The sequence below is a fragment of the Monodelphis domestica genome, chromosome 8, assembly GCF_027887165.1.
Source record: "Monodelphis domestica isolate mMonDom1 chromosome 8, mMonDom1.pri, whole genome shotgun sequence".
NCBI lineage: Eukaryota > Metazoa > Chordata > Mammalia > Didelphimorphia > Didelphidae > Monodelphis > Monodelphis domestica.
The window spans coordinates 21,404,813-21,426,039 of NC_077234.1; the positions used below are offsets into that span (position 1 = coordinate 21,404,813).

At 41.4% G+C, this 21,227-nt stretch overlaps 1 protein-coding gene across 3 annotated transcripts in view; it reads right to left on the minus strand.

Annotated features, from left to right (window-relative positions):
* Positions 1-21,227, minus strand: part of IFT80 (intraflagellar transport 80) — a 99,600-nt gene that overhangs the window by 13,036 nt on the left and 65,337 nt on the right. For all 3 annotated transcript variants that reach the window (XM_056807387.1, XM_056807385.1, XM_056807386.1), the window contains 7 exons: positions 20,573-20,691; positions 15,080-15,154; positions 12,117-12,280; positions 6,641-6,705; positions 2,108-2,243; positions 1,828-1,975; positions 314-485 (listed from right to left, as the gene is read on the minus strand). In XM_056807387.1, the coding sequence (XP_056663365.1) occupies positions 314-485; positions 1,828-1,975; positions 2,108-2,243; positions 6,641-6,705; positions 12,117-12,280; positions 15,080-15,154; positions 20,573-20,691 (879 nt within the window). The remainder of the gene's footprint in view (positions 1-313; positions 486-1,827; positions 1,976-2,107; positions 2,244-6,640; positions 6,706-12,116; positions 12,281-15,079; positions 15,155-20,572; positions 20,692-21,227) is intronic.

The window sequence follows — 21,227 nt, forward strand, 5'->3', positions numbered from 1 at the left end:
AAGTCCTATGAGATGCATCTGATGTCTAGTTATTAGGATTTAGTTTTTCAGTTTTGAAGAATGCACCTAAGGGATCTTAAGGACAATCAAGAAACATGAGCTTCTCTGAAAAGACAGCTGCTCTCAGCTAGCAAGTGTCCAAGGGAAGACCTTGTCGCCGGCTCTAGCTCATAGCCCAAAGGAAAGGAAAGAAGAAGCCCGTCTGGGGGAAGGAGATCATGACGGCATGGGCCCCACCTATCTGGGACCCCTCTGCTCTGGCCTAGTCACCCATCACACAGCACCAGAGCAGGACAAAGTAAGCTGACCCAACCTTAACGAAGCGACACAGCCTCACAGCGTCCTCCCATTTGGAGCTGCTGACGTACTCATGGAGAATGGCAGGATACGGCGATATGCTGATGTGCACCAGAGAGCCGTCGGCCCTTCTGATGGTCACCTGATTCCCAACAAAGCTCACAATGTGGGGGTTTTTGCTGAATTCACTGTGAAGAGAGAAATGTGAAGTTACCTCCAAGTAAAAGGGGGTGCAGAGCTCCAAGAACAAACTTCATACAGGCCGGCACAGACCCGGGTCACCACACAGGGCTTGCTGCCTGCAGAGCCCTCAAAAGTAGAACTCAGACTTCCTGGGCCCTGCGGAATGGACCGACACCAACTCTACATTATTTGGAAGTCTCAAAAGCCATTATAGAGTGAGGTTTAGCCCGAGAAGCACTTGGAATCACAGACTCCAAACGGCTTAAGCTTCTAGGGCTTCAACACGGCATCGCCCTCCTTCAAGAAAAATGCAGTTACGGAAATGTGAAGGAACAAAAACAAGCACGTGGCAACCTGTTGTGTTACTCTTAGAATGATAAGAGATATACAGGTGGACCGTGATCATTCCCGACTGACATTCCACAAGACTCTTCAGAGGGAAATCTTTAAAAAGGCCAAGTTCCGGAGGACTTCCAGTTAACTTCCAAACCACATAGAGTTGGGGATTTCCACTAATGAATGGAACCTGGATGCGAAAAGCAGACTAGAAACCAGATTCAAAGTCTGTGCTCTTTGAGGGAGGAGCCTTTTCATCTGCACATTCTCATGGCCAAAAGGTGAAACTTAAAAGACTTGGGGAATCTGGAGAGTTAGGCTCCTCCTCTCAAGGGGGGAAAAGGACCATCTACTTGTATGCAGCGACATGCATCTTTCTGCCTATATACTGGGATGTATGTATATGGGTCATGCCTAGACTTGTGTGCCTACACCCAGGATATTTTAATACAAATTCACCTTAATTTTTCATGGCTATACAGTTATACATGTAAGGAAATAGTCAGAAATAGGTAACACCCAACACTTTCCATTTTAATATTCACAATTCACCCAAGTCAGATAAAGTTCATATATATATATATAAACTGCATAGAAAGCAGACTGGAGATTTATTGATTTATAGAGGGCAACATTGGTACAATATACTCTTCCTGGTAGAAAAGTAGTAGCGAAACCAAATTACAGATCAGAAGGTTGCTTAGTGAATCGAGATCAGAGTAAAGGAAGCTGGATAGTCTTAAAGGGGAGAACCCAGTAAGGCAGCCATTTCAACTTCCATGTAATTTCTCTTAGAACAACCAGGATTAGTTGCCTGATCCTTCCCTGGACAGGGCTAGGAACAGATTCCCGTCCTCCCTTCTTCTAGATTCTACTGCAGATCATATAGCTCAATTGGCTTTGGTTGAAATAGTTTTCCTGGTTAAAAGTCTAAAACAAGTCACAGGTATAGCACTTTTTTGAATGTTTATCAGCCACAATAAATATTGCTTCATGTACAAGAGACACTACCTTGCATCCTTTTCAAACAATGTTTTGGGCAAAATGTCTCGATCCACATAAACTGTATTGGGATAATACCAAACTGTAAAGCGAGTGTCTTGAAGTCCGCAAAGAATATTGGATGTATCACACCATGCCAAAGTATGGACCATCGTGCCTGCATGGGAAAAGGAAATTAGAACTAAGACAGAAGGTAAGAGTTTTAATTAAAAAAAAAAAGAAGTTTATATTCCATGTGATAAAGCAGTTGTTGAGAGAATGGTTATTAGTTTTAATATGTTCTTTTTACCAAGTTTAATAATTTGTTCTTCCTTCCCGAATCGTTTGACTGAAGTGATATAAAGATCTCTATTTTTGTCAATAAAAGCAATTTTCCTTTCGTTGGTAAGTCCTTTTTGATCTAAAGCAATTTCCAAGATTTCATTCTAAGATTAAAAACATGAAAAAATATGATTAGTTTTTTTTCCTCCTGAGTACAAACATTAACTTAAAGAATATTCTATGCATACACCACATATAATGTTGGATTTATAATGTCAATATACTGATTAGTTTGACCAAACTAGCCTGCTTGCACTCTCTCTCTCTCTCTCTCTGTCTCCCTCTCTCTCTCTCTCTCTCTGTCTCTGTCTCTCTCTCTCTCCCTCTCAGTCTCTGTCTCTGTCTCTGTCTCTCTCTCTCTCTCTCTGTCTCTGTCTCTCTCTCTCTCTCTCTCATATATATTTCTTTATAACAAAATTCTTTGTTATAAGGGATGGTTCTCTGAGAGGAGGCCGGTGGCTGGATAAAATGAGAAATGGAAGTGATATAAAAATAAAAGAGCAATAAAAATTTATTTGACAAGTATCTTAAAATTTTACAAAGAAGAAAATTTCATTGACTCTACTTATAAACACTTCTCACAGATCTCGGACTCACTGGTGTAGACACTTTCTCCACTGAGAAGGTTCGTATCTTAACCCCATCAGAAAGAGAGTCTTCTACAGCCCCAACATGCCCTTGGTCATAACTGAGAGCCTCGGAATTCTCTAGGCTTTTCCTCAGATGATGAGCAGTCTACCTTCCAGCACTTGAAGCCTCCCATCACAGTAGAGTGGGTCAAACTTTAGATCGCTTCCACACCACAAACAAGGCATCAAAGCAGGACTTTGGTCAAAAAATGATCTTAACCCAGTGAAACATATGAGCAATTAGATGCTACTTCATTATCCGGAATCATAAGAACGCCATCAGATAATTCTTAGCACTGCTCACACTGATGTGGGCAGGAACAGTCCTCGCACTCAGGTCTTGGGCAATCTAAGTGTGTGGCAGGGCAGAGAGACGGGGTTTGATAAGAAGCAGTCATTGTGAAACAGCTGACGTGGACGTCCAGAAACATTAGGAAGGAAGAGATCTGCTTCGGTCCGAGGGCCCACAAAGGCTTCACGGAGAGCTGAATGGTGGAGAGGGCTGCTGATGATGTGATGCTAAGCTAGATCGGAGCTGCACCGCTTAATGAGAAATGAGTCCTAGGCATCAAATGAATGGCAGGAAGGTGCTAGGAGCATGGAAGGGGCCCATGTAAGATAAGCAGGCTCATATCCAAGATAGCAGTGATCAAACAAGTGGCACAGGCCATATGGAAAGTTAAGTCTGCTTGCTGAGCTGCTGGAAGCCCTTCCAAAGACCCTTGTCTCTACTTAAGATGTCCAGAAATGATGGCTCTGGGGCCACAGACACCCCAGCCCACTGGAACCTGAAATTCTCACCCCAACCCCCAAATTCCCGCTAGAAATTGTCCGTGTCTTTGATTAAAACATTCGGGGTTTTTGAACAACAAAGGAAGTGGTTATGTGGCTGGCCAGTACAAGCCTATGTCTTCATGAGCCTTTGAGAGCAGTGACCAGGAAAAAGTCCTGTGAATCACTAAAGTTGGGGAATGTTGAGTGAAAAGCCACTTTTTGAGGATTGCCAGATGAAGGCACCCAATGTCCCTGCCCTTTAGGCTGAAAGATGGCCAGTGAAAGAGAAGGATTTGAGCTGAGAGGCAAGCTCACTCGTCAATCTAAAGGGGCTCCTAAGGGGTCTAGTTTGGGCTGATTAAGAGGTCAGTGGCTGGGTGTATGCAGATGTAGTTGTCCAGTGTGGTCTGCAATTCCATCTGATTGACCTTCAGCTCCAAGAGTAGTCAGCCAGATGGATGCTGTTGTGAGGGATGGACAGAAGCCACAGAAAAATCCATAGTTTGAATAAAAATGGCATGTTTTGGAGGGTTCAGCTGAGCCTGGGTTTGTTCATCCCAGTGGGAGCATACAGGCTGGCTTTAAGGCAGATCAGCAGGGAAATGGCTAAACAAGCTATGAAGCCAAAAAGTCTTATTGGGCTGCCAGAAATAAGGAAGGTGTTTCTAAAAGGCGTGGAAACTGAGGCAGAGGGATCTGCACAGACTTCTGGAGTAGTCTATACTAGGATACTGATATGACTGAAGAATTCTGACTGACTGTTCAGTGGAAATTCCACAGAACAGAGAAAGAAAGATTGATGCTGCCCACTTCACGCCAGATGGATTAATATGTACAATGAAAAATGCCTATTCGGGATCCCAATGTGGGAATGTTTTACATGACTGTGCTCATGATTCAGGGTTTCTTTTTATTTCTCTCTGTCTGTCTCTTTTTTCCCAGTGGGTGGAGGGATGTGGGAGGGAGGGGAAAAAAAAGACTGCTCGGTAATTGAAATAACATCTTAAATGATAAAGACTTGCGTGATCAGATTAACTTGCTTTCCGGAGTGCCTGGCCAATGGGAGCCTGTGACAGCGAGCCAGGACATAGCCCTGTGCCCCCTCTGGGGGATGCTCTTCCCCAGCAGCAGAAGCCAGGGGAGGCAGGGATGTAGCACAGAGGTTCAGGACCTCCATGAGATGCCTTTAGGAGAGCTGCCATTTCATTAGTCTTGCTACTTCCCCACAAGCCCAACCTTTGTACATTAACATCAAATTAAACAGTTATTTAAATAATGGGATAAGGATCAGATTCGTGATTTCCATAGGCTAAGGGGAACTCCTGGCTTAGAAGGCGTCCTCAACCCATGCAGATCAGCATCTGCTCTGGAAGGGAGGTGACTTGCCCAAGGTCACACTATCAAGGCTCAAAGCCAAGTCCTTGTCTCTTAAAGGACAGCTTTCTAGTCACTATGTGATGACAAATTAAAATGATAGGCAAGCAAAAATGGTTTAAAAATCAGCTCTCTGCCAGTAAAATAAAAAGGTGTAAGTGCATCAATGGAGTGAAATGAGGAATGAGCTACAGGAGTTCTGGATTGGAAGAAATAATTTCCATTTCTCCAGTTAGTGGGGGAAAACAACCTCAGAGATTAGACACAGAACTTTATAATGCAAACGTGCATCATTAACACTTACAGCTGAGGAAGCAGTTCATCTTTTCTTTCAGTCCTAACGATCCAAAAGAATCACTACAAATTCAAAACCTGAAGGGTTTGCTCCTTTCTTCCCAGATGAGCTCAGTGAAGGGGAAACAGAGATCACCTTTATACATAAGGCGTCAGACAGAGAACAAACAGTTTGGACAAACACTTGGGGCTGGTGCAGCAGGGTGCCCAGACTCGAGGCTCTGGCCTCTGGCCCCACTCTCGCTCTCTACTGGGCCCACGTTTCCCTCCAGTAAAAAGAGGGTGATGGTGCAGAGGACCTGCAGGTGTGTGTTAGCACCAAAGCTGAGCTCCTGTGGATAAACTAGAGCCCTGAAGTGAAAAGGGCATCCTTAGGGAACAGCCTGCCTTTTACTGGAGGAATCCCTCTGGAGAAGAAGGGACTTTTCTAATCATCCTCTCTTCTCCAAAGCCTCAACCACTTTTACCTAGCCAGAAAGTCATCATGTGAGGACAGGGGTCTTCTGTCTGATGACCAATTAAGCTTGCTAGGGAGAAGCTCAGGCCAGAAACTTCCTGAGTTCTGTTTTAGCTGTGGTGACCCATCAAGCACACAAAGTACGCGCTAACACTGGGTCTTGGGTGGCTCTGCTCCACTAAAAAGTGGAGAAAAGCGGGGAGTATCACAATTCTTAGACTGTCTGTAAACATCCAGCTAGCTCTGGGTGTTCAACATGGCGGCCACAAGGATGCCACAGCATATCACCAACAATGGTGGCTACAGGAGAATCTGTAAGGTGGAAAAGGCCTCTGGCAAGGTGGGGATGGGGGATGTCTATGGTGGATTTGTGTAGATGTAGGTAAGAATTCCACTCTGTTCTGAAATGAGGGGAGAGTACCCACACTGATGAAAGCAGATCCCTTAAGGCACACAATCATGCAGTAATGGAACTGGAAGCAATCTCAGAGGCCATTTAGTGCAACATCCCCATTTTATAGATGAGACCATGAAGACCCTGAGAGGTCCAAGGGCTTCCTTAAGGTCACAAACCTGTTGGGGCATGTTAAAGGCTATATGGAAAGAGAACATTCAGGGGCAGCTGGGTAGTTCAGTGGAGAGTCAGGTGTAGAGATGGGAGGTCCTAGATTCTAATCTGACCTCCAACACTTCCTAGCTGTGTGACCTGGGGCAAGTCACTAAACCCCCGTTTTCTAGCCCTTACCACTCTTCTGCCTTGGAACCAATACAAAGATGAAAGGTATGGATTTTTAAAAACCAAAGGTGGGGGGAGAGGAAAGAGGGGGAAAGAGATGGAGAAAGTGGGAGGGGAGAGAGAATATTGACTATAATTTATAGTTAAATTATTCATTTTCCTTTGCAAAATTAAGTTATTTTAAAGGCATGCAAACAATATATATTATTTAGAGAGGAATTTTCTAATATCCATTACCTTATGTGAAAGAATTTTTCCATCACCTAGTGGTTTTCCTGTTGATGCCTCGAATAAGAAGATGACTTAAAAAAATCATAACATCAATTAATGTATTGCATAACACTTTTTATACTTATAAATTTGAATAGCTTGTCATATTCCTAATTAAAGGTGCCATAACTCTCTCTGGATATGAAAGATTTCTGAATGTACTCCTCAAACTTACTAAAATAATCCTAGTCTCTTCACGTAAAATATACATCCTAAAACATACATTCCTTGAATTCAAACTGTAAAAAGGGAGAGTGACAATGTTTCACAGAGAAGATTGTAGATAACTCAAATGTGGCTTGTGACCTGCGCTGTTTAAGAAAAATTATTAAAAACAAACCCCCAAACCACTCGCTATTTTAATGGCTTTACTGAGCTGAATTATCTCCCAAATTATGTAACATAAAATCCAGAGAACAGGCCAGTCTGCCCCTTATGATTTTATCTCATATAAAATAAATTAATGGTCATTCTTTAGGTTGGAGTCAGAAGCCACCTATAAGCTTCTATTCCCTCTTCATAGTTATTTTCTCCAAATATGCATTCCTGGCACTGTTGGGGTCTTCTGCTTTTCTGGGGAGGTCAGACATTTAATTTGATCATTGCAGGTCATGCCAGATGGGGAAACTGCTACTTCCTGACACATCAGCCATTCATTTGTAACTTATAGCTGTATAGAGTGGCCTGAGGCATGTACAAATGCCTCACCCAACTAGGACTCAAGGTGGAATCTGAACCCAGGACTTCCTGCTCTCTCCAATAAGCCATACTGACTCTTGGAGGATGAGTAAATGAGTAAATCTGGTTGAATAAGTAGAACAAGAGAGTGGGTTGGCCTAGCATAGATGCAGAAAACTAGTGAGGCTTGTGCTGATTTATACTCTGTGAACAGGCTCAAATCCTGGCCCCACCACTTCAGAACTATCTGGCCTGACCTTAATCTCCATTTCATCTTGCTGGACTCTAGTCTTGCCACCTGTAAGATGAGAGATTCAGACAAGACGGCCATTGATCTGAGAACACAGGCAGGATCTCAAACGTCCTTGAGCCAAACTGAATGGAATGGAGGCAGAAGTGAACAAGTCGCCTTGGGCTTAGCCACATGTGACAGACAATGGCAGCAATCAAGACGAGGCTGGATGAGGCTCCAAAGATCTCTCTGTGGCTGGGTGCTACCCCATGCTTTTATCAATGACTTCAACAAGGCCACAGGTATCAAAGGTATGAGAAACACCGAGCAGAGGAAGAGTTACAAGCCAGAATGGCAGAGGATCCAAAAACATCTTGAAGGGCTAACGTGGTGGGACAGCTTCCACGAGATAAAGATACTAAAGTTCTACACAAAAGATTTTAAAAACAGCTTCACAAGTACAGAATGGGTCAATGGGATGGCCTGGCAGCCAAGAGGCTAATAGTGCCTTGACTTACGAAGGCAGGAAAAGTGTTTGGAACAAGTTGGGGTGAAAGCGTTGGTGTTCTCTGTCTTGATCAAGGCACTTATGGAAAACTGGTTTGGTTCTAGAGCCACACTTTAGGAAGGAAAATGACAAATTGTAATTGATCTCCAATGGCAACTAACAGTGGAAGGCCTAGAACCCATGACATATGAGGATCAGGTAAAGTGCTAGTATAGGGGTGGGTGTCAAACTCAAAGGGAAATGGCGGCCACTAATCCATGCATAAGGATCCCTATGGGCCCATACTGGCTTAGAAAATCACTCATTAACAGTATCTATGCCTACCATATTTTTATTTATTAGTTAAATATTTCCCAGTTTTCCCAGAAGTTGGTTGGGACATAAAACAAGAAGGATATAAGCATATGGACAATGTGAGACTGGACTGTGGCAAAAGACCTAGGAAAAAACCTAACAAATAAATGTTCCTATTGCACTGTCCTTAAGGTTAAGAGACTGAGATGGAATCCTTCCTGCACATCTGAACCACTCCCTGTGAAAGCACCAACATCAATGAAGGACAAAGAAGAGTGAACTTCTTGCCCTCTGGGCTGTGGAAGGGCACAGTCAATCCAAATAACATCTGCTTTGGGGCTTTCACATCACCCAGCAGGATTATATTGCACTGGCATGCCACCAAAATTTCAGGGCTTTTTCTCATGAATTTCTGACTTATCAGGTGTCCCCCATCTGTACATTTAACCCTTCAGAGGACTTTGTACATATCACATAATAGTTTATCTTTCTAAATTCAGCACATTGTTTGGTCCTGAGATTTTCCTGGAACTGAATTCAGGCTATCAAAAAAGTTACCCAGGTTCATTTTCTTCTCTCTCTCTCTCTCTCTCTCTCTCTCTCTCTCTCTCTCTCTCTCTCTCTCTCTCTCTCTCTGTCTCTCTCTCTCTCTCTCTCTCTCTCTCTCTCTCTCTCTCTCTCTCTCTCCTTCTCTCTCTCTCTCTCTCTCCTCTCTCTCAGAGGGAATCCAGACTTGAGATTTTATCAATGGAGGAAACCTCCAATGTAGAAACTCCCTTCATCAATACAGATCAGCAACCTTTGTGAAACTACGGTCTTACAAAGTTGCCTATGACACTGAAATCTAAAGGGTCAATAGTCACCAAAACAACATCTTCCAGGGACAAGATCTGAACTCTGGTCTTTCTGACTTGAGTATTGGCACCCTATTCACCATGCTATATAAAAATTCATGTCATTTGTAAACATTATAAATATACATTTTGCCTTCATCAAAGTAATTTGTAAAAATATCAAATCCTCAGAGAAACTAAAGCCAGAACCAGATATAGGAAATGTGGCTAATTAGCAATTTGCCCAGGAAAAAAACCTGCAGATTCATTTGGTTATTCTGACCTAATCTGTTTTTGATGGCACTTCTCAATGTTCATTAAGGATCTGTCTGATACGATTATGTACCTCAACGTGGAAGGGTTCTCAGGTCAGCTGGTCTAATCTTCTCATTTTATAGATAAGGAAACTGAGGTCCAGGGAGATTAAGTGATTTGCCCAGGGTCAAAAAAAGTAGTGTCAGTAGTAGTATCAAATGAGTCATGGGACAGTAAAGAGCTTCAAAAAGTCTAAAGTGCCATCAAATACAAGTGACCAAAGGGGAACAGAAGGGGCTGCCTCCTCCTGGGGCATGATGCCAGGAGGGTCACTAGGGACAGAAAGAACTTCTCCTTGACACTTGAAGTATATTACAATTTGATGACAACCCAGATGCCCATTTGGATGGATTTGAAACCAGATAGTGGAATGCTCTGACCCAAAGAGTAATCACTTTAATTGTTCAATGCTGACTTCGAATGCTTCCACTGGAGTGCCCAGGGAATGGTGTTTGGCCCTGTGTTGTTTCACATTTCTATCCATGACCTAGATAAGGGCATGCCTGGCATGCTTCTCAGATAGCTACCCACTGTATGGCAGTCAGGATCCAAAAAGGACTTGATATGCAGGACTGAATCTTTCATAGGGAGATAAAGAAAAGCTTGCATTTGGGTTTGAGTCTTTTTCTTTTAAAGTCAATTTCCCAAGTCCAGGATAAGAGAAGCTGCTCGCTCGATGGTTGGTCCGGGGGTTAGTAGCCTGCAAATTCATTCTGTGTCAGAGGTGGGAAGAGGCAGCCAAGAGAGAGAATGTGTTCTCAGGCTGCATGCTAAGAGGTAGAGTTCAGGATCAGGGAGGTCATGTTCACAATATACTCTGCTCTAGGTGTTTGGCATCTGGAGAACTGTCTTGAGGTCTGGCACCAGGTTTTAAGAACCTACATTGAACTTCACTGAAGAGAACCCAAAGAAGCACAGTCAGGATGGTACGGTGACTGGTCTAAAGCCTGGAGAGAAGACTCCAAAGGCTCATGAAAGTTGTCTCCAAGGGCAAATCATATGGAAGAGGGGTTAGATTTGTTGCACTTGGCCCAAGCTGGCAGAAGCATGAGCAAAGGGGAAAAGATGCAAAAAAGCAAATTTAGGCTTGAGGTCAGGAAAACTTTGCTAATAAGTAGACCTACCCCAAAGGGCACAGGCTCAGAGGAGCATCTTCAGATGTGGATGGATGATCATCTGTCAGGTATGTTAGAGAGGCACTTTCTGCTCAGGCACATTATAGATTATGTTGTCTCCATTGTCCTCTCCAAGAGAGTGTGATTCTTTGGGCTCCCTAGGCACAGTTTTCATTTGTTTTTATGTATTCTGATTTCTACAAACTGACGATTATCAAGAAGGAATGCCAAAACCAGCCCACTTAGAGATCCCTAACTTCCTCTTAAAATAGAATGATGGAGGACAACTCCAAGTGATGCTCTCTCTTCATGGCATGGAGTGAGCTATGGGGGTGGGGGGGGGGGAAGATGGCCATAATGAGGCACTTATAACTCTTTCCAGAGTCAGAGCTCTACAGCTCAGTTTTTGCATTCTATTTGGAGAACCCTTTTCTTTCTTCTTTCTTTTTAACCCCTTCCCTTCCATCTTGGAATCAATACAGTGTATCAGTTCCAAGGCAGAAGAGCAGTAAGGGCTAGGCAATGGGGGTGAAGTGACTTGCCCAGGGTCACATAGCTGGGAAGTGTCTGAGGCCAGATTTGAATCCAGGACCTCCTGTCTCTAGGCCTGGCTCTCAATCTACAGAGCTACCCGGTTGCTCCCTGGAGAACCCTTTTCTAATACCAGTTTGGCTAACCAGATGAACATTCCTGTGAAACACTTTCTCTGCTATACTAACAGTCCTGTACTAAGTACATGAGACACAAGTTAGTCTACAATGAACCAACTCTCTGCTATGGCAAAGCCCTTTATAAAATCGTTTTACTAAACTTCAAACTCCCTAGGTATTTAACCAATATAAAAGCCATTTGTATATTTAAGTACCAATCCATTCAAGAGCAAATAGGATTGACTGTCTCTGGGAGAGTTACTACCATCCATTGCCAGGTCTACACTTCTCTTTCCAATCTGAAGGGATTTACCAGCACTTTGAGTGCTAGAAGAGCCTTCTTCAGTGTTTGGTTACCACCATACCAAGGCTGGCAATGGAACAGTAATTTATAATCTTTGTTCTAATCCAACTCAATTTTAGTTAAAGATTTGGAATATAAACATTTAAATTTGAAGATTAATTTCTTTAAGCCAAAATGAGGAAAAGTATCAGCCTTTGACTCAAGTAGGAACTTGAGGATATTTTGGGGGAACAATCCAATGTAGATTCTACGAAGCAGGAAAGGCTTTGAGCATAGGTATGAGGAAGATCTGCAGGCCTGTCGTCCAAGGTCCAGCAGAGCTAAATTTAAAAAGGGTGGACAAAGCAACTCATACTCAACCAACACTCACTACGCTATAAAGTGTCTATAATCTATGTGGGTACACACAGATGGAAGCAGAGGTTCTTGGAATACAAGACATAATTCTTCAATGCTAACAACACATTTGCATGAAAGTTACTTGAACGTGAGCAAACTATGAAAATATACATACTTTTCTCATCAGCTTTGTCTTTTATTGCTATAGTATCATTACTTAAAGACACTGTCTGGGCATTCAGAATATCTGTTCTCATTCCTGGAAATTTTGGCGAGGAAATGAATCTTCCTTCATAAGAGTACAAGTAGATACCTCCTCCATCCACAAGAAGAAAATGCCTGCAAATACAAAAATGGACAAATTAATTTTGCAAACTTCTCTTGGGACGTTGTTCTTTTATACCATTTGGAACTCTTTTGCTGCTTTGAAATGAGGAGTGGCTGGGGTTTGCAATGGCAATTCACTAAGCCCTCTTAATTCTGTGTCCTTTTTCCCATGGCCCTGGCTCTGATGTCTTCTCTTACAGTATCATCCTCAATAGCACTTGACTTACTGCTCTTTCCTTCTGGATATTCTCTGCTCCTTTGATTTCTACAACCTAATCTCATTCTCCTGCTAACCCTAACTTTTCTTTCCTTCCTGGTTGCTGCAATAACCTCCTTACACAAGGATGACCTCCCTCTGGCCTTGTGGAAGAGGCATGAAAAAAGAGAGGACTTACAAGATAAGACAAGCATGCAAGAAACAAAGTTGGGGACCTGGTCTGCAAATCAAGGTGAAGATTCCAGAATGGAATGTTCCCAGGAGAGGCAGTTGGAGCTAGCCAGGGGAGATGAACTAAGAAACTGCTTCTCTGGGAGTTACTGACCAAGAGAGACTGGCTTTTCCTGACTTAGGCAGAGAGAGAGGCCTTTGTGACTTTTGACAGAGTCTGGACTTGAGTACTCAAGCAGAGATTATCTGACTAAAGAAAAAAGAAAAGAAGAAAAATACTTGTCCTCCAATCTCTCTGGCTGTCTCTGAGTCACAGTTGTGACTAGACTGACATTTCCAAAACCCTCCTAATTCTCCTTAGAGATTAGGGATACCCTTATCCCTCTCACATCAATTTCCATCCTGTCCTATCTTTCCCAATAAACCTCCTTACCTGAGAAAGAGAACAAGAATGTCTTCTCTAAACCTCTCAGTTTGCCTTTGAGTTATATAGAAAGGTGACTGATTAACAGGGGGGAGGGGAAGGGAGGCAGGAGGGAGAGGGTGGAAAAGGGAAGGAGTGAGGAAGGAAGAATAGTAGGAAATAGTTTGATTTATTAGGCATTAATAGGGATCAATAGGCAGCCCAGAGAGTACCCCCTCTAGCAGCATCCTTCTATCTCCATAACAAATAGGCATCCTGAAGGTTCCCCTTAGCAGCTCTCTAGTCAGCCAGAGTATATCCATTTACCACAACCTGAAATACTTCCACAGATTATCCTTTTTATTACATTCTGCCCCGCACATCACCGCCACTCAGACAGAACTTGCTCACACCATCTCGAAGTTCGCACCCCTTCACTAGTTTCCTGTCTATTCCCTTCTCTAGAGTCTATGCTCCAAATCACAAGCATTTATTACATACCTAGTAATTGCTGTGCTGTGTCCTGAGCAATGAAGACAATGGGAAAGATCCCCCCTATTGGGGGCCTTAGGGGATATAGCATATCCCCAGGGCTGTGCAAGGCTGCTGTCTGTAAACACAAGTGGCTCTCACCTCCCAGTACTGAAACAGCGAGCTGGGCCCAAAAGGTTGCGGGATTGACTGCCAATTCAAGGTCACGATCTGAACCAAAGGCCCTGTCCATCCGTTAGTGTTTCCTGTATAAACTGTTCATCTCTGGAACGATTCTAGATATCCCTGACCAGGTCCTGTCGTCCTCTGGGGTTTGAGGCACTTGCTGTGCCATCCCACAAAAGGGAAACCAATTTCTGTTCAAAAGTCTAACCGTGTTACAATATAGCCTGTTGTAGAGACTATTTAACTGACTACTACCAAAGTCCACAAGTACATACAAGTTCTATCCAATGGATGAATACAGATTCTTTGAGGAGAAAATGTTTCATTTTTGCTTTTGTCATTAAGGTTTGTTCACTTGAACTGAATTTCTCATCATCTCCATGTCAGGTAAAGACATTTCTTTATTCTAATTCTGTCAGATATAGCGCAGGTAGCTCATTCAACAATCCGGGGGGCCCATTCCTCACACTAGTCTGCTCCCATATGAGGAACTTCTCTGAAGCCCCATCACCCCCCTAGTCCTGAACCCATCCTCATTTCCATCTCCATGCCTTTGCTAACTAGTTCCCTACAGTGAGAATACACTCCAGCACCTCTAGAAGTGCCTCATAAGTCTTTCATCTTAGCCTGGTGCTTCCCATGTGGAGGAGGGACATCTGTACCCCGGTATGTGAAGAATTCCAGGAGTCAATGGCCCCGAGAGGCCTTTTTCCAGGAGCCCAAGGTGGCTGACCCCCTCAAGTGAAAAGAGGGTGGCTAGGCCATGGCCTCTGACTCCAAAAAACATCTATGGATTGTTTAAGAGCAACAATGGATTCACATTAGATAGGACTCTGGGAGTTCCACTTAATTAGAAGTCATAGTATACAATGACATAGAAAGCATATTTTCTTGATTGGGAAAACTTTTCTCTGAAGAAAAGTATTTTTTTTCTTCGTATTTCCAAGCTTAAACAAATCCTGAATTGGGATGTTAAAAAAAAAGCAAATAGAGTGAAAATATACAATATAAAGTTTAAAATAAAATACGATTGCTTATTCTGTGTATTTTCTGTTTTGTGGTATATTACTTTAAGCTTTTACCAAAATAAGCAGCTAAATAAATGAAATCACTCTCTTTTTTAATGTGAGAGGTCAAAAGCAAAGACAGATAGCTCCAAGTTAATTTTCTTCCCTTTTAAAAACACATTCAGCTAGGAAAACTACCCCACTCTATAAGGAAAAATATGAAAAAAGCAGCCTGTGAAATTTAATTAGGACTCTTAAAACTATGTTGTTTTTCCTAGCATCAAAGAACCACATTGTCTAAGAAGAATGCTGAGAACATGCATATTATAACCCAAATCTGAAAACAAGTAAACTACCTTTCAGCCTGCAGAATTAGGCTAACAGTTCCTTCTTTCAGGTCAAATATAAGTGGTGTATTCCAGTTCTTTGTACTAAAAGAGAAATAAAATGTTAGTTAACATTTCAAAAATATAAAATAGTTAACTAATAATCAAATGATTCAATTGGATGTTTTCTAAATGTTCCTATTTTGTAAAACTTTTTCTGGCATGTTGAAGTAATAGAGTATTTTGAGAGTACAATTTAAAATTACAGTGCTTTTTGTTACACATTGGAATTTCAGTTTTTAAATGGGCCTCAATATCCTCAAAAACCCCATAGTAAAATGTCTTAAGAGTAATGATTTTGATATAATAAAAATGACCATCCTACCCAAACTTATTTATCTATTTAGTGCCATACCCATTGAACTTCCAAAAAAATTTTTTACTGATTTAGAAAAAAACCATAACAAAGTTCATTTGGAAGAACAAAGGATCAAGGATATCCAAGGAAATAATGAAAAAAAAATACAAAGGAAGGGGGCCTTGCAGTCCCAGATCTCAAACTATATTATAAAGCAGCGGTCATCAAAACAATTTGGTACAGGCTAAGAGACAGAAAGGAGGACCAGTGGAATAGACTCGGGGTAAGTGACCTCAGCAAGACAGTATATAACAAACCCAAAGACCCCAGGCTTTGGGGACAAAAATCCACTATTTTATAAAAACTGCTGGGAAAATTGGAAGACAGTGTGGGAAAGATTAGGTTTAGATCAACACCTCACACCCTACACCAAAATAAATTCAAAATGGGTGAATGACTTGAACATAAAGAAGGAAACTGTAAGAAAATTAGGTGAACACAGAATAGTATACATGTCAGACCTTTGGGAAGGGAAAGATTTTAAAACCAAGCAAGACTTAGAAAGAGTCACAAAATGCAAAATAAATAATTTGGACTACATCAAATTAAAAAGTTTTTGTACAAACAAAACCAATGTAACCAAAATCAGAAGGAAAGCAACAAATTGGGAAAAAATCCTCATAAAAACCTCAGACAAAGTTTTAATTACTCAAATTTACAAAGAGCTAAATCAATTGTACAAAAAATCAAGCCATTCTCCAATTGACAAATGGGCAAGGGACATGAACAGGCAGTTCTCAGCCAAAGAAATAAAAACTATTAATAAGCACATGAAAAAGTGCTCTACATCTCTTATAATCAGAGAGATGCAAATCAAAACAACTCTGAGGTATCACCTCACACCTAGCAGATTGGCTAACATGACAGCAAAGGAAAGTAATGAATGCTGGAGGGGATGTGGCAAAGTATGGACACTAATCCACTGCTGGTGGGGTTGTGAACTGATCCAACCATTCTGGAGGGCAATTTGGAACTATGCCCAAAGGGCGATAAAAGACTGTCTGCCCTATGATCCAGCAATAGCACTGCTGGGCTTGTACCCCAAAGAGATAATAAGGAAAAAGACTTGTACAAGAATATTCATAGCAGCACTCTTTGTGGTGGCCAAAAATTGGAAAATATGGGTGCCCTTCAATTGGGGAATGGCTGAACAAATTGTGCTATATGTTGGTGATGGAATACTATTGTGCTAAAAGGAATAATAAAGTAGAGGAATTCCATGGAGACTGGAACAACCTCCAGGAAGTGATACAGAGTGAGAGGAGCAGAACCAGGAAAACATTGTACACAGAGACTGACACACTGTGGTACAATCGAATGTAATGGACTTCTCCATTAGGGTCAATGCAATGTCCCTGAACAATCTGCAGGGATCTAGGAGAAAAAACACTATCCACAAGCAGAGGACAAACTGTGGAAGTAAAAACACCTAGGAAAACCAACTGCTAGACTACAGGGGTTGAGGGGATATGACTGAGGAGAGACTCTATTTATCTCTGGTTTTTCGGGCACACCAATAATTCTCATGTTGTCTCTTCTTCCTCTGTTTTCAAGGTCTGTGACCTTTTCAGTGAGATATTTTATGTTTTCTTCTAATTCATTAATTTTTTGGCTTTGCTTTATTGATTCTTGCTGTTTTGCAAGCTCACTGTCTTCCAGTTTCTTAATTCTGTTCGGTAGGAACTGGTTTTGCTTTTCAGCTTTGTCTGCCCTTCTATTAGACGCTTCCAGCTCTTTCTTGAGGAGAGACTCTAAATGAACACTCTGGTGCAAATACCAACAACATGGAAATGGGTTTGAATCAAGAACACTGGAATCGCGAGTCGGCTATGGGATAGGTGGGGGGGAGGGAGAAAATGATCTTTGTCTCCAATGAATAATGCTCGGAAATGACAAAATAAAATAATGTTAAAAAAAAGAGTAATGACTTTGCTCATTTAATCTACTTTGTCCAGCACCATTTTGCACTGTATACTAACTAAAAATCCTTTGGTGATGATAACCATCCTCTATTCAAAAGAACACATTCTAGGAAATAAGAAACAATTGGAACCTAAGTCTACAAGTTATTTTTAAATGGATAGTCTGAGCATTTCATGCTCAATTTGGAAAACAACTATGTTTTAAACATAAGTAGGCTCTGTAAAATTATTTAAGTTATTAGTACATAAAATTTAAGTGATTTGAAATTCATGAACAAAGATTTTAAAACCTGCCAGTTCTAGACACAGGCAATCTGACCAAAGAGAATGGCACAATATGGAGAAAATACTTATACTGATAAGTGAAACCAGTATTTCAAAAATTCACCTAATAGCTATCACTTTTTAAGGTACTTTCTTTTATGTTTATAAAAACTACTAATAAGCACTTAATGTTTCTGTTACTTTTACTTCTAACTAGCAACAAAATTATAACAACCATAAAAGTAGCAGGACAGCATTTTTACATACAACCTGAAAAATCAATCCCTGCATAAAGTTTCACTGTAGTTTAATAAAGAAACAATAGTCCTTCTTACTCCATTTATCTATCTCAGTTAAGGTGCAGAGAATCAGGATGTGAATCAAAGGATATCTCAGACTCAGGAAGCACTGAGAGGCAGTCTGGAGGCAATGCCTTTCATTCCAATAACAGCACCTCTCATATAACTCAGAATGGAGAGGACATAGAACCCTGGGCCTGGAGATAGGAAGCCGAGATTGGAACTCTACTCCAAGTACTTCTATGAGTTCCTGAGCTAGGAGACCCTAGACAGCCATTTAACATCTCATGCCTCAGTTTCTTCATTTGTAAAATGAAGAGGTTAGATTCTGTGGTCCCTTCTAGCTCTAAATTTATGATCCAATGATTTCTTGACTATATATACATATAAAAGAAATATATTATTAATAATAAGATATTACTAAAAATAAATATGAAATTTTATGATATATACATGTATATCCCTATAAAAATATATGTGTATATATGCATATACACACACATACACATACACACACACCCCACAAAATTTAATATTCAATTAACTTAATGTTCAAGCCTGTCAAAATGATCATCAAGCCATCCCTCCCAGATTTGTGTCAACTGAAAAACTATTAAATAGGTCTTTATGCAAATCAATGATAAAACTCTTTAAGAGGGTGGGGTGGAACACAAATCCTGGGGGCGCTAAACTGAGCAGCTCCTGCCCAGCTTTCATGGAACCATTAATAACCATTCTACAGGTCAAGACCATTCAACTAGTTCCAAATGCATTTAACCAAGACATTTTAACCATATGGCCCAAGGAGCACTGCAGCCCCCAACACTCCTGAGTGCAGCTCAAATCAGATTAAAATCTAATTGAGAAATACTTAACAAAATAAACAGAAATAAAATGTGGGTAGTATTAGCATGTGATTTTCTATGTCAATGTGTCCCACTGGGATCCTTCCATAGGGCTTGGTGGCCACCATTTTTATTTGCATTTGACTCCCCTGATCAAACCCATGCATGGTCATACAGCTGCAGGGTCAGCACGCATTTAGAAGTGTCTACTATGAGCCAGACGCTGACTCCTGAACGTGGAGCTGAAAGAGATGTTAAGAGTCATTGGGTCTAATCTCTCATTTTTCACTGAGGAAACTGAAGCCCATAGAAGTGAAGAATCTTGCCCAAGTTCACATAGCTAGTGGATAGCAAAGGGAGGACAATACTTGAGGTCTTTAACTCCAAATCCATTGCTCTTTCCTATATATTACATCGTACCCAATGTTGACCTCAATTGCTGGTCTCGGGAGTCAGCAGGATATGGAATTTCCTTGGGATAAATAGCTATTAAGAGAAATTATATAGCAAAATGGGGGAAATTAAATGTTTTTCCACTCTAAATTCATGTAATCATTTACTTAATATATAATTTCAATTTTCATTTTTTAAATGAGAGAACATTTTAACCCTCTGAATTCTATTTTCTATAGAAATACTAAATCAATATTCCTAAAGTATAAGTTTGGCCAGGTCACTATTTTAAGACCCGAGTTCAAATCTTGCCTCAAACATTTCCTAGCTGTGTGATCTAGGGAAGTTACTTCAACTATCTTAACCTCAGGCATGTGTAAAATGAGGATGCTAGTACTTCACAGGAAGGCTGTGTGGATCAAAAGAAAGAATATGTAAAGTGCTTTGTAACCCTCACTGGACATCTCTATAAAAATGTGAGTTTTCATTACTAAACTCTTGTGTGTGGTGAGCTGGTGGCTATTTCTCCACCAGGACATTCCTTCGAAGGCTGCTCTCATTCCTGTCAAGACTCAGCTCCATGGTGGGTTTTCTGGATCAGAGGGCATCTATTCTTCACCTCCCTTCGGAATCGCTTGGCATTCATTTTGTACAATTCTTAGGTTTCCTCCTCTGTGGTCCAGCTGTGCCCCCAGGCTCTAAAGCCTCTCACTGTGTATCTCTGCACCCCAGAGCCCGAGGTCCAGCAGGCACTCCAGCATTGGTTATTGGGAAGAAGTCGTAGGGTAGGACGAGCGGGAGGTCTGGAGTCACAAAACTCAGCCCCAAGTTGCATTCGAGAAAGAGCTGGTCTGGGGCTCCTCTTTGGTCTCCTTGTGTCCCCTCGACTCTGTGCTGTCCTCCGACTTGTGGAAAATCGAATTTTGTGGCTGCTCTGCTTCTTCCCCTTGAGAGGGAAAAGGTGAATCCTGGGCAGATGAGGCCAGTATGAAGCTCGCATCATGTCCCCATCATCATCTTCTTCTCAGGCTCTGCTAGCTTGTTCTTCCTCTCCTCAGCCTCGGGGGGCCAAGGTTACTCAAGCCACATCCTTGGACGTGTGGCACCAGATGTATGTCTATCTTTAGACAGCAAAGGCCAAAGCTGAGGTGGCCAGAGTTCTTCTCTCTTGGTTCTTAGAAGAGATGATGTATGTGTGCTACTTGTGTACCTGAGCTTCAGGAAAAAGACAAGTCTTCTTTTTTTCTTTTCAATTTATAAAAGTATTAAGATGATTATAGTAACATCACATGTCTTTAAAAAGTACTGGCGACTTAACTATGTTTCAGATAAAGTTAATTGGAAATAACACTTAAGATTATTAGGAAATCCAAGATGCTTACGAGAACACATAACATTGAAGAGATGTTGAAACAACCAAGTGTCCATAGTTCAAAGATGCCTTGATGACCCGATCTCGGAATTCCAGTAAGTCCACTGCATCATTAAGAACATTACGAACCTAAATGAATAAAACAGAATGATTTTTAAAAAATAAAACCCTCACCTTCCATCTTGGAATCAATACTGTGTATTGGTTCCAAGGCAGAAGAGTGGTAAGGGCTGGGCAATAGGGGTTAAGTGACTTGCCCAGAGTCACACAGCTAGGAAGTGGCTGAGGCCAGATTTGAACCCAGGACCTCCCATCTCTAGACCTGCATAATGAATTTTCTTAAACAACATATAGGACACATCGAGAGTGCAAAGAACACTTAATTAAGAAGGACTTATAATTGAATGGAAGATGGGGGAAAACTTTAAATGACTTCAATAATTTGGAAAATTCATCCTTTTAGAACACAAGGAAATCCAATAGGGAATGAGCAATAAAAAACAAGCAATGTAAACATAGGACCCTGAAAGACTACCCAGGCTGACTCGGCTAGAAGTCATGACTGATCACAAGGGGAAAAAGCATCCCCAAAGTAGTGCTACTCTTAGGGGAAAAAGCCAACATTATACTTTGGGATATTATCAAAGGATATGACACAGAGGGTC